Source organism: Pinus tabuliformis, chromosome 8 (genome assembly GCF_031772625.1).
Source record: "Pinus tabuliformis cultivar Carrire ecotype Pingquan chromosome 8, CPIR1, whole genome shotgun sequence".
NCBI classification, from domain to species: domain Eukaryota; kingdom Viridiplantae; phylum Streptophyta; class Pinopsida; order Pinales; family Pinaceae; genus Pinus; species Pinus tabuliformis.
The window spans coordinates 1,426,734,750-1,426,747,648 of NC_142294.1; the positions used below are offsets into that span (position 1 = coordinate 1,426,734,750).

Consider the following 12,899-nt stretch of genomic DNA (forward strand, 5'->3'; position numbering starts at 1 on the left):
GAAATCCAAGAAGAAGTTCCACCTGAGCTTGCAGAAATTGTTTCTGGATTTGAATGATTATCCATTACACCTGCACCTAGACCACTACAACGTTTGCACTCTAAGTTAAAATAGCCTTTCTTTTTTTCTCTGTAGACTTAGTTCTTACTATAGTTTCTTTCTATTTCTACTTCTCCTCCCACCCAAGTTTTTGAAAAAAAAAACAAATTTGAAAATCTTGAAAATTCCAAGTTAAATTTAACGATACATATCGCCCACCCTCGAGAGGTAAATTACTTTTTATGCTTCTACACAAAATTGGCATACTCGTTGTCAATGCTTTTTTTTTTTTTTTTTTATGTTTAATTTCGTTCTATGATAGTGGAACTATTTTTATGCTTCTGCACAAAAATGGCATAAAAATTGGCATACTCGTTGTCAATGCTTTTTTTTTTTTTTTTTATGTTTAATTTCGTTCTATGATAATGGAACTATTTTTATGCTTCTGCACAAAAATGGCATACTTTGTTTTATGTTTAATTTCGATCTATGTTAATGGAACTACTTTTTGCATGTTATAAAAGACTATTGATGGGTAGGATGTTGATGGGTATGATGTTGAAGTTTTGTTTTATAATTAAATTCGTTTTATGCGAATGGAAATATATTTTTTTAAATGAATTTTAAAAAATTTATATGGACATATAGAATGGAAATGTATATTTTTTTGAATGAATTTTAAAAAGTTTATATTGATAGGGATGGAATTTAATGGCCTAATATTATATGAGGTAGTGTTGCTTATGATATGAGGTAGAGTTGTGATCTTAAATCTTATAAATAAATTTTATACATTTATTATAAAAAATTTATTTGAATTATTAAGTATATGTGATGAAATTGTTAAAATTATTATATATATATATATATATAATTTATTTTTTAATATATATATATATATATATATATATATATATAATTTTAATGATTAAAAAAATATATTTTATTTATATAAGTAATTGTTTTTTTTCATTTTAAATAGAGAAATATTCATATTATATAAGTAGATAGTAAGCTTAATAGAAAGGTAAGTTTCGAATTTACGCATTCAATTTTATAAGTGAGACTAGGTTTTACTTATATATTCATTTACTTTTGATTTCTTTTAATAAAGAATGAATCAATTTTATATATTTCAACATGTTATTACTTAATATTTAGCTAGGTTGCTATCATGTAAATATCATAAGTTTGACTAAATGGGTTTAGAATGTCCTTGTATGTATATGAAAAAAGATATTGTCCTTCAAATATCATAAGTTTGGCTAAATGGGTTTAGAATGTCTATATGAGAAAATAGGTTTTTTTTCCTTGTTATACCTTATCCTTTCAAGGAAGGAGATAAGAAAGGATTTTGACAAAACCTTTGCAGATTTTAACAACTGTAGTTTTAGATTTCTGACTCGTGAAAAAATAGCATTTAGAGAAGAGATGATTTTTCTTTGGTTGATTCATAAAACCCCATCTATCATAATGCCTTCTATGGATTTTTGTAACGGAAACTTCTTTGGTGATTGTTGGGTAAGTGTGCATAATTGTTATAATATAGGGGATAATTGTTTGGAATTTGTCATTTTAGAAAAAAAATTGAATAAACCTTTTGTGTCAGTCCAAATCTCCAAAAGAAGTTAAGAAACGACAAGCAAACGCAAATCCAATCACCTTAAGAGTAAGTGGTCACCTTAAGAGCAAGTAGTAAAAGAGTGTAAGCTTTTGATCAAGTGAGACAGTTCAATATTGAAGAAGAGCATCTTTTTGATCAAATATTTGCTATTGGAACTTGGAAGAGTATCTTTGAAGATTGAGGCAATCAGTGTTGGAAAGTTACATAATCTGTAAATTAAATTTCACATAATGTAAATGATATCTCTTTATCTTTTAGCTTTGAATGACATCTTGTTTACTAACTTTTGTATTGAATGATCTTCTATATGTCACAATTATTCTCAAATTTATACTTTACGATTTTTCCTTTGCAACTATTAGTTATAATAATTATAGTTACACTCGTATATCAACTATATTTACTAATATAATTATGCTAGTTATATTATAAAAAATAAAAAATAAAAAATAAAAAATAAAAACAAATGAAAAATAAATCTCAAGTACCTATTTTTATAGATCACTAGAAATATTCCTTCAACTATCTACTTAATAAAAAAAAAAAAAATAACCGTTATTCCTAAATAAATTCGTCTTTCACCATAATTATTGAACTTCTTTTACGGTACGTTGAAAATTTAATCCGAAGATGTTAGAGACTCTTGAGAATTCGTAGGTGGGATTTTAGAAAAATTAAAAGAACTAATATTTCATTGAAAATACTTATACGAGTGTCATGCCAATTGGCGGATCCCTCGAGCATCTTGCCACATAGACGTGAACAGCAATAAAGGCAAACCCGTGGATTATTTTAACAAGGCTAAACAATTAACTGAGGAACACCCGTTAAAAAATTCCATACCATTTTAAATTGGCCCCGTAAGATCAGATTTCAACCCTAGGAATTATGCATATTATGGACGTATGGCATGGCGTCTCCTTAGAATAAAGATTTAGTTCTGTTTATATTGATATAATTTATATGACATTCATAGTATTTCAATTGCAATTTATGATTCCTTACATTAAAATTTTGTTATTTTTTTCATTTATAATAGCATTAATGTTGGATGAATAATTATTGTGAGTTTGTGTTAAATTTAATGTCAGATAGAAAAATGATAGAGTCTCAATACTAAAATTATCTCAAAACCACACATATATATAACCACCAAAACTCATTGAAATTAAATCAAACTTAAATTTATAATTTATTTCGCATCCATCGATTGGTTAAATACCTGGTGTCATAGCCAATTTTTATCTCAATCCTCCACGACCACAGTTTATTTACGTCAGGTTCGGATTAGGTCATTCAATTTTGTTATGCTCCTTGCGCCATTCTTCGACAAGCACCGTTTAGCTTGCTTTATTTTGAAGGCCGCTTATAACTGACATTGCTTTATCTTGATGGTTGCTTATAACTGCCATCGCTTTATTCGTTGTAACTTCATCAAATTTAAGGAAAACTAATAAAAATAGAGGAGGCTCGCTTATGGTCATCTTCTGTGGATTTTATTGACAACGACCTTTGCACGGGAAAATTATGGCACTCTGAAAAATATGAGACTCCAGCAACTTGTTCAATCAATATAACCATCCGACAAGCTTATGTATGATCACGTTTAAATAATGAAATATGCATATATATTGGAAGAAGAAGAATATGATAATCGATACAAATGGTCCTGAGAAAGAAATGCAAATGGTGGTATGAAAGAATGAAATCCGTATCCAGTATTATACTAAGAATATGGAGAAACCGGGAAATCAAACCGGCGAATAAATGTTAAATAGAGGGCGCCAATGTTTCAGTATGGTCTCGCTCCAACATAGTTTCCAGGAGGGTAGTAATTGCATGTGATGAATGTGTCACCGCTGTTACATTTTATGACCGCGCATCCAACGTTGGTTGTTGTTCTCCAAACAATCTGAGTGTAGTGCGTGCAGTCTTGACCAGAGCTGCAACTATTATTTGCATAGTTATACCACTTCTTTTCATCCACCCATGCGCCGACTGCCTCTGTAGCGTTCCAACCTCTGCCACTCCCCCAGAAAATGTTCTCGCCGAATGGACCCTCGGAATGCTGAAGGAGGCAATCACCTCTTCTTTCCCTTGCGTAAACACGAGCATACGTTGCAAGCTTCACATCCCATTTGAGTGGAGGGACTCCCACTTGTTTTCTCGCCTCGTTCTGCGGGACCAGAAATCCTTGAATGGTCTCACTAATGTTCGCACCCGCTTCCGCAACCATCTGTAAGTTGCAGATTGCAACGCTCAAGAAAGCTACTACAACCAGAAGACACGATGGCTGCCTCATTTTTATGGCAAAAATAACAAGGTAGCCGCTAATACTCGACAGATGTAGCCTCGATACTGTTTCCGAAATTGCAGAGAAAACACTTCGCTAGCTGGCTAAAGAAAATGCTTTGGATCGGCCCACAGTTAGCTTGTTTATATACTGTTTATGAAGACAATTAACAGAAAAGCAGGAGAGATTTGTTATAAGAAGGAAGAAGGAAGAAGTCAAGAAATAGTAGATGTTGGCAAAAACGTGAGCGGTAAAATACCGGGGATAACCTATCGCAGACATCAGATCCTCCCAAAGACGGCCGGTCATAATATTTTTTGTTTGGAACTTCCGACAAGAGCCGGCGGGAACATATTTTGCTCGTTACGCACGTCGAGTAAAGCCCAAACTATGAACGAGATGAGAACGCATGCGTCGTTGTTTGACTTTGGCATATGGAGACACCCTGTCACTAAGACGCGCAGTGCCCTGACATGGTCCGCGTCTACCATTTGCAAAGGAATCACAAACGCGGGTCGACCTCGGCCAAAAGGCAACTTAACTACCATTTAAGTTATCAATCGGTAAGTAATTGATAAGGTGCTTCGCTAGGTTTTGTAAATAAACATAGAGTATTTTACTGTTTTAAAAGGTAATAAAAATTAATTAAAACATTTAGTCAGCATAACATAAACTTGACTGTAATCAAATATACTCAGATAAATAACTTCTAAATGAAAAATATATTTTCTTTTAACGTGGTAATTTTTTTTAATATTAATTTATTTACATTTTAATTAATTATTTTAATAGTGGATACTATGTTAAGGTATTCTTAGATCTTAAATTACTAGTTCAATTTTTGTTCTTAGATATAATTTTTAGAAATGATTATAATATAGTTTCATCATTACCAAATTATAGATATAGATATAGATATAGATATATATTTTCCTGTGTAAAATGTCGTAATTTTTATTAAAGGAGAAAATTACATTTTGTATATGTTGAGCATTACTTAAGTAAGGTATTGCTTGTTCAAAAAATATGAAAATTTTTGTGCATTCCTCCATGCAGGGAGACAACTAATTGAGAAACAAAAATAGAGAGCTACTGGCCTCTTCGCAGAGAGGATATAGTGCTATAAAAAGGTTATGTATAAATATTTATCAAAAATCCTGTCCCTTGTAATGATGCTTCAAATAGATTTTGGGTCTATGAAAGGTCTGTGGTAGTGCTGGTAGGTAGCACCATACCTTTCCTCGCACATCAACCAAGTATCATCATCCCTGAGCGCTACTTCCTTGGATAAGTGATCGGCAGCTGAGTTCCGCTCCCCGTGGAATAAGCGTCCCCTATAGCCACCCGATCTCTTGTTAGAGGTGGGGAGGGAGGCCGGAGTGGAGCTTTCCCACGCCTCTTCCTTGCTTCTTTCTCGTGTGCCTTGTCTGCATCTGCCGGGATTTGTTGTGGCTATTCTTCTGCTTCCATAGTTGGTTGAGGATGATCCTGAAGAGTGCGAGCATCCTGGTCTTTTTCCACCAATTGATGGCCCCTCTTGTTGATTAGGGGGCAATCCTTGTATATGTGTCTGACCTTCTGGCACCTACGACTTCTATAGGGTATACCTTCATAGACCAGTGGCTGCTTCCGAGTGTATGTTCTCCATTGTATGGTAATATATTCCTGTAAACCTCCCCTAGTGTCCATATGCACCAAAATCCTAGCGAAAGCCATCTCGCCAGTGGATAAATATGATTTATCAAATTCCATGTATGTGCCAAGTGAGTTCCCGATGCGGCGGAAAATGTCTTCGGACCAGAAGTGTAACGGGAGCCCTGGTAATCTGATCCAGATCGAGCCAACGCCTATCTGCTCTGAATCCGGATCAAAAAATGGTGACCATCGCTTCAGGAGGACAGGGCCATCCTCAAAGTGCCAGTATGATGTTAGGACCCAATTCGTGTGATCTGGCCTAGAGAAATGTAAGGCAAACCACCCCTTCATGAAGGTCTATACTATGGGCAGGTCGGCTAAATGATGTCCCCAGACCTCTGAGACCCATATTTTTAAGCGAGCCGCCGTGTAGTTGTGTCCCCAAATTCTTTTGACTAAAACCTTATCTGCAAAATCCATTGTATTGCCTAATTGGATGTCCTCTTTGAGCTTGAGAAACGTATCAATAGCTTTACTCCTAAAGCATCTAGTTTTCTTGCGAGGCCTCGCTTTAGCGGCAGGGTCCTCCCAACAGTTAGAGCTGTGCTCAGGTTCAAGAGGGTTCATGAGGGGAAGGGATGGGTCGACAGGGAGGGCGTCCAATAAAGGGGGCATATTTGTAAACTTGTTAGATGGGGGGAAAGATGTGCGTGGCGTAATCAGGGGGACCGCTGAGGAAGATGGAATGGGTAGAGCGGGGGGATAACCAGCCTGTGGGGGATGGGAGGTATAACCAGGGCTAGGAATCGGAGGGTTAGGGTTAAGACAACTCATTGCAAACCCTAGAGATGACAGAGACGACGAAGGAGTGGAGAGGGACGGCCAAGTTGGAGGGTATTTCGGTAGTATCACTGGGTGGTCATATGGGCCAGAGAGAGAGGGGAGTCCGGAAATGGTCTCATCCAGTTCGCTGCTATATGAATGCAGACCTAGGTTAACAAAATGCGGGGTCGTCTAGATAGAACCCATATTTAAATTTTCTAATAATAATAATATGTTTAATTATAACCCATTGTTTAAAAAAAAGTCTTGAGTAAAAAATTCATATGAATATAAGTTAGACATGCATTTTTCACCGGAATTTTTTTTTGTCTTATATTTTATTTATTTTTATTTAGCTTCTTTTATTATTTTTTTCCAAGGGAATTAGTAATTCGGCTGTTTTCGTAGGAATGTAATATAGGATTTTTTTGACCGCTACAACTCTAATTTTTAGGTGCGTCCACCATCTTCATTATGAAAACCAAGGATTGAAATAAATAAACATTTTTATTAATATTCAATAATATTAATATTAATAATAATTTAATTATATATTAATAAAAATATAATAAAAGTAAAGAATAATATATATATATATATGGATATGTATATATATGTAGACACAATAATATTATATAACATTTTAATGTTGTAATTTAGATAGGATAGCTGTGAAATAATATGGGTGAATATTATAAAATGAATAAAATACATAACAATGTGGATATAATTATGAAATTGTGAAGACTATTATAATTGGTATAATTAAAACTTAAACCAATAAATTATATATATTTCTATATATTTAGATGCACACATAGTTATGAAATAATATTGGTGAATATTATAAAATGAATAAAATGCATGAAAATTTTGATATAAATACGAATTTTCAGTTTATAGTACCGTTATAATTTACATAAAATAATTAAAATTCAAAATTAATACATAAAATAATTAGGAATTAAAATATCAAAATTTAAAGATAAGATTTATAATTATTAAAAAAATATAAATTAAATATCAGAATTAAAAAAATATAATTTGTAATTATTGTAAAATTATAATTCTAATAAAGCAATATAATTAGTAATATTGTGGATTTTTTCTATCTTTTTTGCCTAGAATTTAATATAGCAAGTTTATTTTAGTTTTTAATAATTCTAGTTAGGTCAATAAGTATATTTATATTGAAACGAGTATCTTAGATTTTAGAGAACTTTTACTATAAATATCATGTATGTATGTTTGATATTTAATTAAAAAAAGTGTTTTTATGATCATAGTTTAATAAATGTTTGTGATTAATTTTATTAAATTACTTGTATTTTAGAAATGGGGATTTGTAATTATTTGTATTATTAATTTTTTTTTTATTTATATTTTTTAATATGATGAAAAGTGACTTTTAATTCTAAGATTTAAATTCTTGCCAATTTTATTAACACAATTTTCATTATTTCTTGTATTAGAGTTCTAAACCTATTAAAGTGTATCAATTATTTATTCATATAACTAAACTAATAAAAGTAAAATATAAATATTTAATAGAAGATAAATCTTTTAATCAGAAAATGATTATTATTTTGGTTATAATAATAATAATAATAATAATTTGATATAAAATGCATTATTTTTGTTAAATATTTTAAAAATTAATAAAAATAAATAAATATAATTTAAATTTTCAAAATAGAATAATTGCAATATAATAAATTTGTTATAAAAATTCAATGCTCACAATTTTAAAAATAAAATTAAAAATATAACAAATATCTTAAAATTTAACACTATACTAAATACTATACTAAATACTATTGAGCATTATTTCTAAAAGAAATAAGCACAATTCATTTATTTATAAAACACTTATAGCTTGGTAAGATTTTTAATAATATTATTCATACAAATAAAAAAACATTATCTATTCAACTTTAAATTTTAACAATATTACTTTTATTAAAAAAAACTATTTCTAACGATTTAATTTGAAATATAAATATCCAATCATAAAATTTAGTGCATGAAGCAATCATAAAACCTAGTATATGAAACAATGGTGAGGTATATATATGTGGCATATTCCTTGCTGAGTTGATATCATCAATTTACTCGAGCACCATGTTTTTTTTATATCACACCTCATTTAATTGGTTAAGTTATTTTTATTTATTTATTGTTTTTTAATTATATATTTTATTAATTAATATCATTGGCTTACTTAATATTAATGTTTTTTTATATCACCTTATTTAAGGTTAATGTTTTTTATATCACCTTATTTTTTTCTTTTTTTACTTTTCTATTTTTATTAATTGTTTTCAAATGAGATATTATGTTGAATTGTATTTCATACTTTCTATCATCTTATTTAATTTTTATGAAATATAATCATTTTTCCTCCAAAATTTCAATGACAAAATTTGTATTGATTTTGTGAAATAACATTGTCATCTTTATGCATTTTTTCTCACTATTTCATATCTTTATATCCAATAGCTACACTGAGGTGAGGTGATATATCCCATGTTCATTGTAGCATGTTTTTAAATTATGTCAACTTTTCCTTTCCTTGAGTTTATAAAACATTGGTGGTATCATTTAACTATTGTTATAGTTTTTAGTTTTACCTTGGTGACATTATCTTACATCCTTATCACTCTTTATTACCCATAGGTGCAAACCTAGTCAACCATGTATACTTCCATCTTCTTCTTCTTCCATCCTACCTTTCTTCTTATGTGTTGTCTCCCTTCATACTTGATTTTCTTCCTACTTATTATTTCCCATCCCACTTGTTGTCTCTCTCTCAACCTCCAAAAACCCTCACAACTAATTTTTTAAAAGAATTACTCTAGTAACTAAATCATACCTCCTCAAGTTCAAGAATATTAAGGATCTCATGATAGAGATATGAAAAGGAAGAAAGCTAATAATTGGCTTGCTAAATGATGCTTAATATTTACCTCTATTGTTCTTAGATATTGTCACTACTTTGTCTAATAGTTTATTATCTTCCATGAAAATGTTGTCATTTGTTTCCTCTCAACTTCCACACATATAACAAATTTAGGGGGCCTACAAGTGCTCTAGCTATGATACAGTCTTATTTGAGAGTTTTATATCAAGCAAGGAGCTAAACAAAAGTTGAGATATTCGGCCATAATTATGCATCCCACATTATTTCATGTGTTATAGCTATGCTATATTGTTGTGGTTGGGTTCTATTTTTTAAGATTATTCCACATTAATATTTCCACACCCTTGGGATCTCCATTAAAGAATATACTTACCATCCAAGGCACTGATATCTCTTTCATTGAGATATAAGTATATTATGGTAGTTTCTTAATGGGAGATCTATGTAGAATGAGTTGATGCAAAGACTCATGTATGATCTTGAATATTAGATATTTTCTAATAATGATTAACCTTATGCCATCCCAATTCATGCAATTTTTTTTTATATTGATTGGTTGAATGTGTAGAATATACTCTAGTTAATGTTCATAGCGCTAAGCATTTTGTTTGAACAATATTTGTTCACCTAATCTAATTTCCCAAAAGAAATTCTATTGAACCATCATTCTATTGGGTTAATAATTGTTCCATTTAATTGAGATAGTGCATGGAGTGAATCATAGCTATTACCCACCTTGGTAAAATCGCCCTTATCAAATCTATCTTGGAATTCACACCCCTATATCACAAAAAAAAATGTAACGCTATTTTATATCATTAGCATGCTTTCCTATAGAGAGGTTTCGATAAAGTGGGTCCAAAAATTATTCCATTTAAGTGAGCTAGTTACTATCCATTCCTATAGAGAGATTTCGATAAAGTGGGCCCAAAAATTGTTCCATTTAAGTGAACTAGTTACTATCCATTGAGTGCATCATAGCTATTAACTTTTCATAAGAGTTAGAGTGGATAAGACTTTCATTGCACTTAGGGGAGACCATGTGGATTATAGACAATATGGAATCAACCATGGCCTATCTATCCACTATTGGTTCAATAAAGATTGGATTAAAATTCTCTTTTTGTTCTGGCACTTCTTCATCATATTTTTTGGGTTTTCACCATGTTGGTATCTTTTTGGTTTCCCATGTTATAATGGAATTGTGAAAAAAATTCCTATTCCTAAATGGTTCTTTCAGCCATCATATTCTCTCCTAGATTTTTGTTTGCACAATATTTCTTCTCATTTGTCTATACCAATGCCTTCCTTAAATATTCTTATTGAGTTTCCAGTTCTATTATGCATCCATTTAGAATAATGCTAAAAAAAACCTTTCATATCTCCTTAAAATTTATTATTCGGAAAAAATATTACCAAAGAATTCTCCATTACTTTTTTTCTCAGATTTCTTTTAATTTTTATTGAAATCCATATAAGATGGGACCTTAACTAGAACACACACATGTGCACTAAGTCTACATATTTAATAAATAAATAAAATTATAGGAAGAAAAATTCTCAAATTTGAACGATAAGAGAGCAATTTCAGGCTAGTTTAATGGACAAATTATTTCGGCACATGTAAAGTAAATATCCTTAAAATAATCAATCTCGGAAAAAGTTCCTTTTAATAAGAAAGAATTAAATCAAATCGCAATTTGATTGGAACCTCTTCGTTCTTCAAACTGGCTAATCGATATGTAATACAGATTTCCAATTTGACTACTAACTAATTGTACTTGAGCTCATTTACGAAATCATTGAATTCTTCACTATGAGAATCTAAGTCTTCTTAACCCTCCATTCTTTTCTTGAAGGGGTGTAAACATGTTGAAATCACTTCTAATTACCCAGTTATGTTTTCGGGCAAGTTCCCCAATCGCCTTACGCGAATCTAGGGATGGTAACTAAAAAAATGGGTTGGTGGGTCTATAAGCACTTGAATAGGCAACCCATAATCGAACTGAGAGGGTTTGAATGGTTTAACGTAGCATTACGATAGATAAAGTAATACGGGGAGGTGGTTCGAGATGCCATTCATGTCTATCCAAGCATGAAATATTTTGATGATTTGTAGGATGTTACTCCGGCTGGAAATGCCCGGAAGAAGCACAAAACACATTCCACTCCCGTTTTCCGCGTCCTTCGCACGCGTGCTAGATTTGTATGAACCCCAGACGTCCCCGCCCGGGTATTCCGCTGGCTAGGACTGTAAAATAAGCAATGAATATCCAGATGGAATTTGTGATTCTTTGTCAAACTACAAACCGCCGTCGCTCTATCTGTTGTCACCGCTATCTCCTTCAACGAAGTCAAACCTCTGTGCACGTTACTTCCCTTGGAAGCGTGACTCGTGAGATAGATGTGTTCGTTGCATTCACAGGGGCCTAAACCTTCTAACGCCTGAAATAGCGCGGATTTCTGTAGCTACCAAGACTGAAAGTTGAAAAGGATATGCTACAACCATGCACATTTCTTTCTGTCTTTATATCTTTCAATTTTTATTTTCTCTTGTTGGGAGGATATGATGTCGGCATTAGATTATCCCATATATCTTACTTTACGCTTACATTTGCGGCCCCAGCTGAAATTCACAACTTCTTCGCTCTTATTACAAGTCTGCCTGATTTTATAAACAGTTAAGTGCAGGCAGATTTTAACATCTTTTCTTCAGCGAAGAATTTCCTCTGCAGTTGTAGTCAAGATATTGCCCGCTGCATCCGTCCAGACCTAGCCGTTACTTTGCTACTAATCAGTCTTTTTCTTCATTGTTATTAAAATGGGCAGCCGATTGTGTCTATTGGTTGTAGTCGTTGCCTTAATCGGTGTAACGAGCAGCTTACAAATGGTTGCAGCAGGTACGGGCATTATTGAAACGATTCAAGGATTTCTAGTTCCACAGAACCAGGCGAGAAGGCAAGTGGGAGTACCTCCACTAAAATGGGATGCCACGCTTACAAAATATGCGCGTACATATGCAAGGGAAAGACGGGGCGACTGCCTCGTCCAGCATTCAGAAGGGCCTTTCGGAGAGAACATATTCTGGGGAAGCGGCAGCCGCTGGAACGCTACAGATGCTGTTGGTGCATGGGTGGATGAGAGGAAGTGGTATAACTATGCAAAAAACAGTTGCAGGTCGGGGCAAGACTGCACCCACTACACTCAGATTGTTTGGAGAACAACCACAAAAGTTGGATGTGCGGCCATCAAATGCAAGAGCGGTGACAGCTTTATCACATGCAATTACTATCCTGCTGGCAACTATATTGGTGCCAGACCCTACTGAAACGTCCAACAATTAGCATTCATTCTCCGTATTGGATTTACCAGTTCACCCTTACAATGATTTCATTCTTTCAGAATCCCACCTCTATTCATAATTATTTCATTTTCATTCTTCGAATGTAATTGCACATACCATTGTTGAGATCGTATTGATTCATGATCTTGGGATGTAAGTTGTTCCGATATTTGAGGAACACATAAATGATTCGCATAATTTTCTACTAAATAAAATTCATCAT

The 12,899-nt window shown here is 32.5% G+C and overlaps 3 protein-coding genes across 3 annotated transcripts; 1 reads left to right on the top strand and 2 right to left on the bottom strand.

Annotated features, from left to right (window-relative positions):
- Positions 1-3,455: 3,455 nt before the first annotated feature.
- LOC149240989 (pathogenesis-related protein PR-1-like) lies at positions 3,456-3,965 on the bottom strand. Its single transcript, XM_089370400.1, has one exon. It carries the CDS (start codon positions 3,963-3,965, stop codon positions 3,456-3,458), a length of 510 nt encoding a protein of 169 aa, XP_089226526.1.
- Positions 3,966-5,408: 1,443 nt separating this feature from the next.
- Positions 5,409-5,942, bottom strand: LOC149240990 (uncharacterized). The gene has a single exon (XM_089370401.1). It carries the CDS (start codon positions 5,940-5,942, stop codon positions 5,409-5,411), a length of 534 nt encoding a protein of 177 aa, XP_089226527.1.
- Positions 5,943-12,154: 6,212 nt separating this feature from the next.
- Positions 12,155-12,661, top strand: LOC149240991 (pathogenesis-related protein PR-1-like). Its single transcript, XM_089370402.1, has one exon. The coding sequence runs from the start codon at positions 12,155-12,157 to the stop codon at positions 12,659-12,661; it is 507 nt and encodes a 168-aa protein (XP_089226528.1).
- The last annotated feature ends 238 nt before the right edge of the window (positions 12,662-12,899 follow it).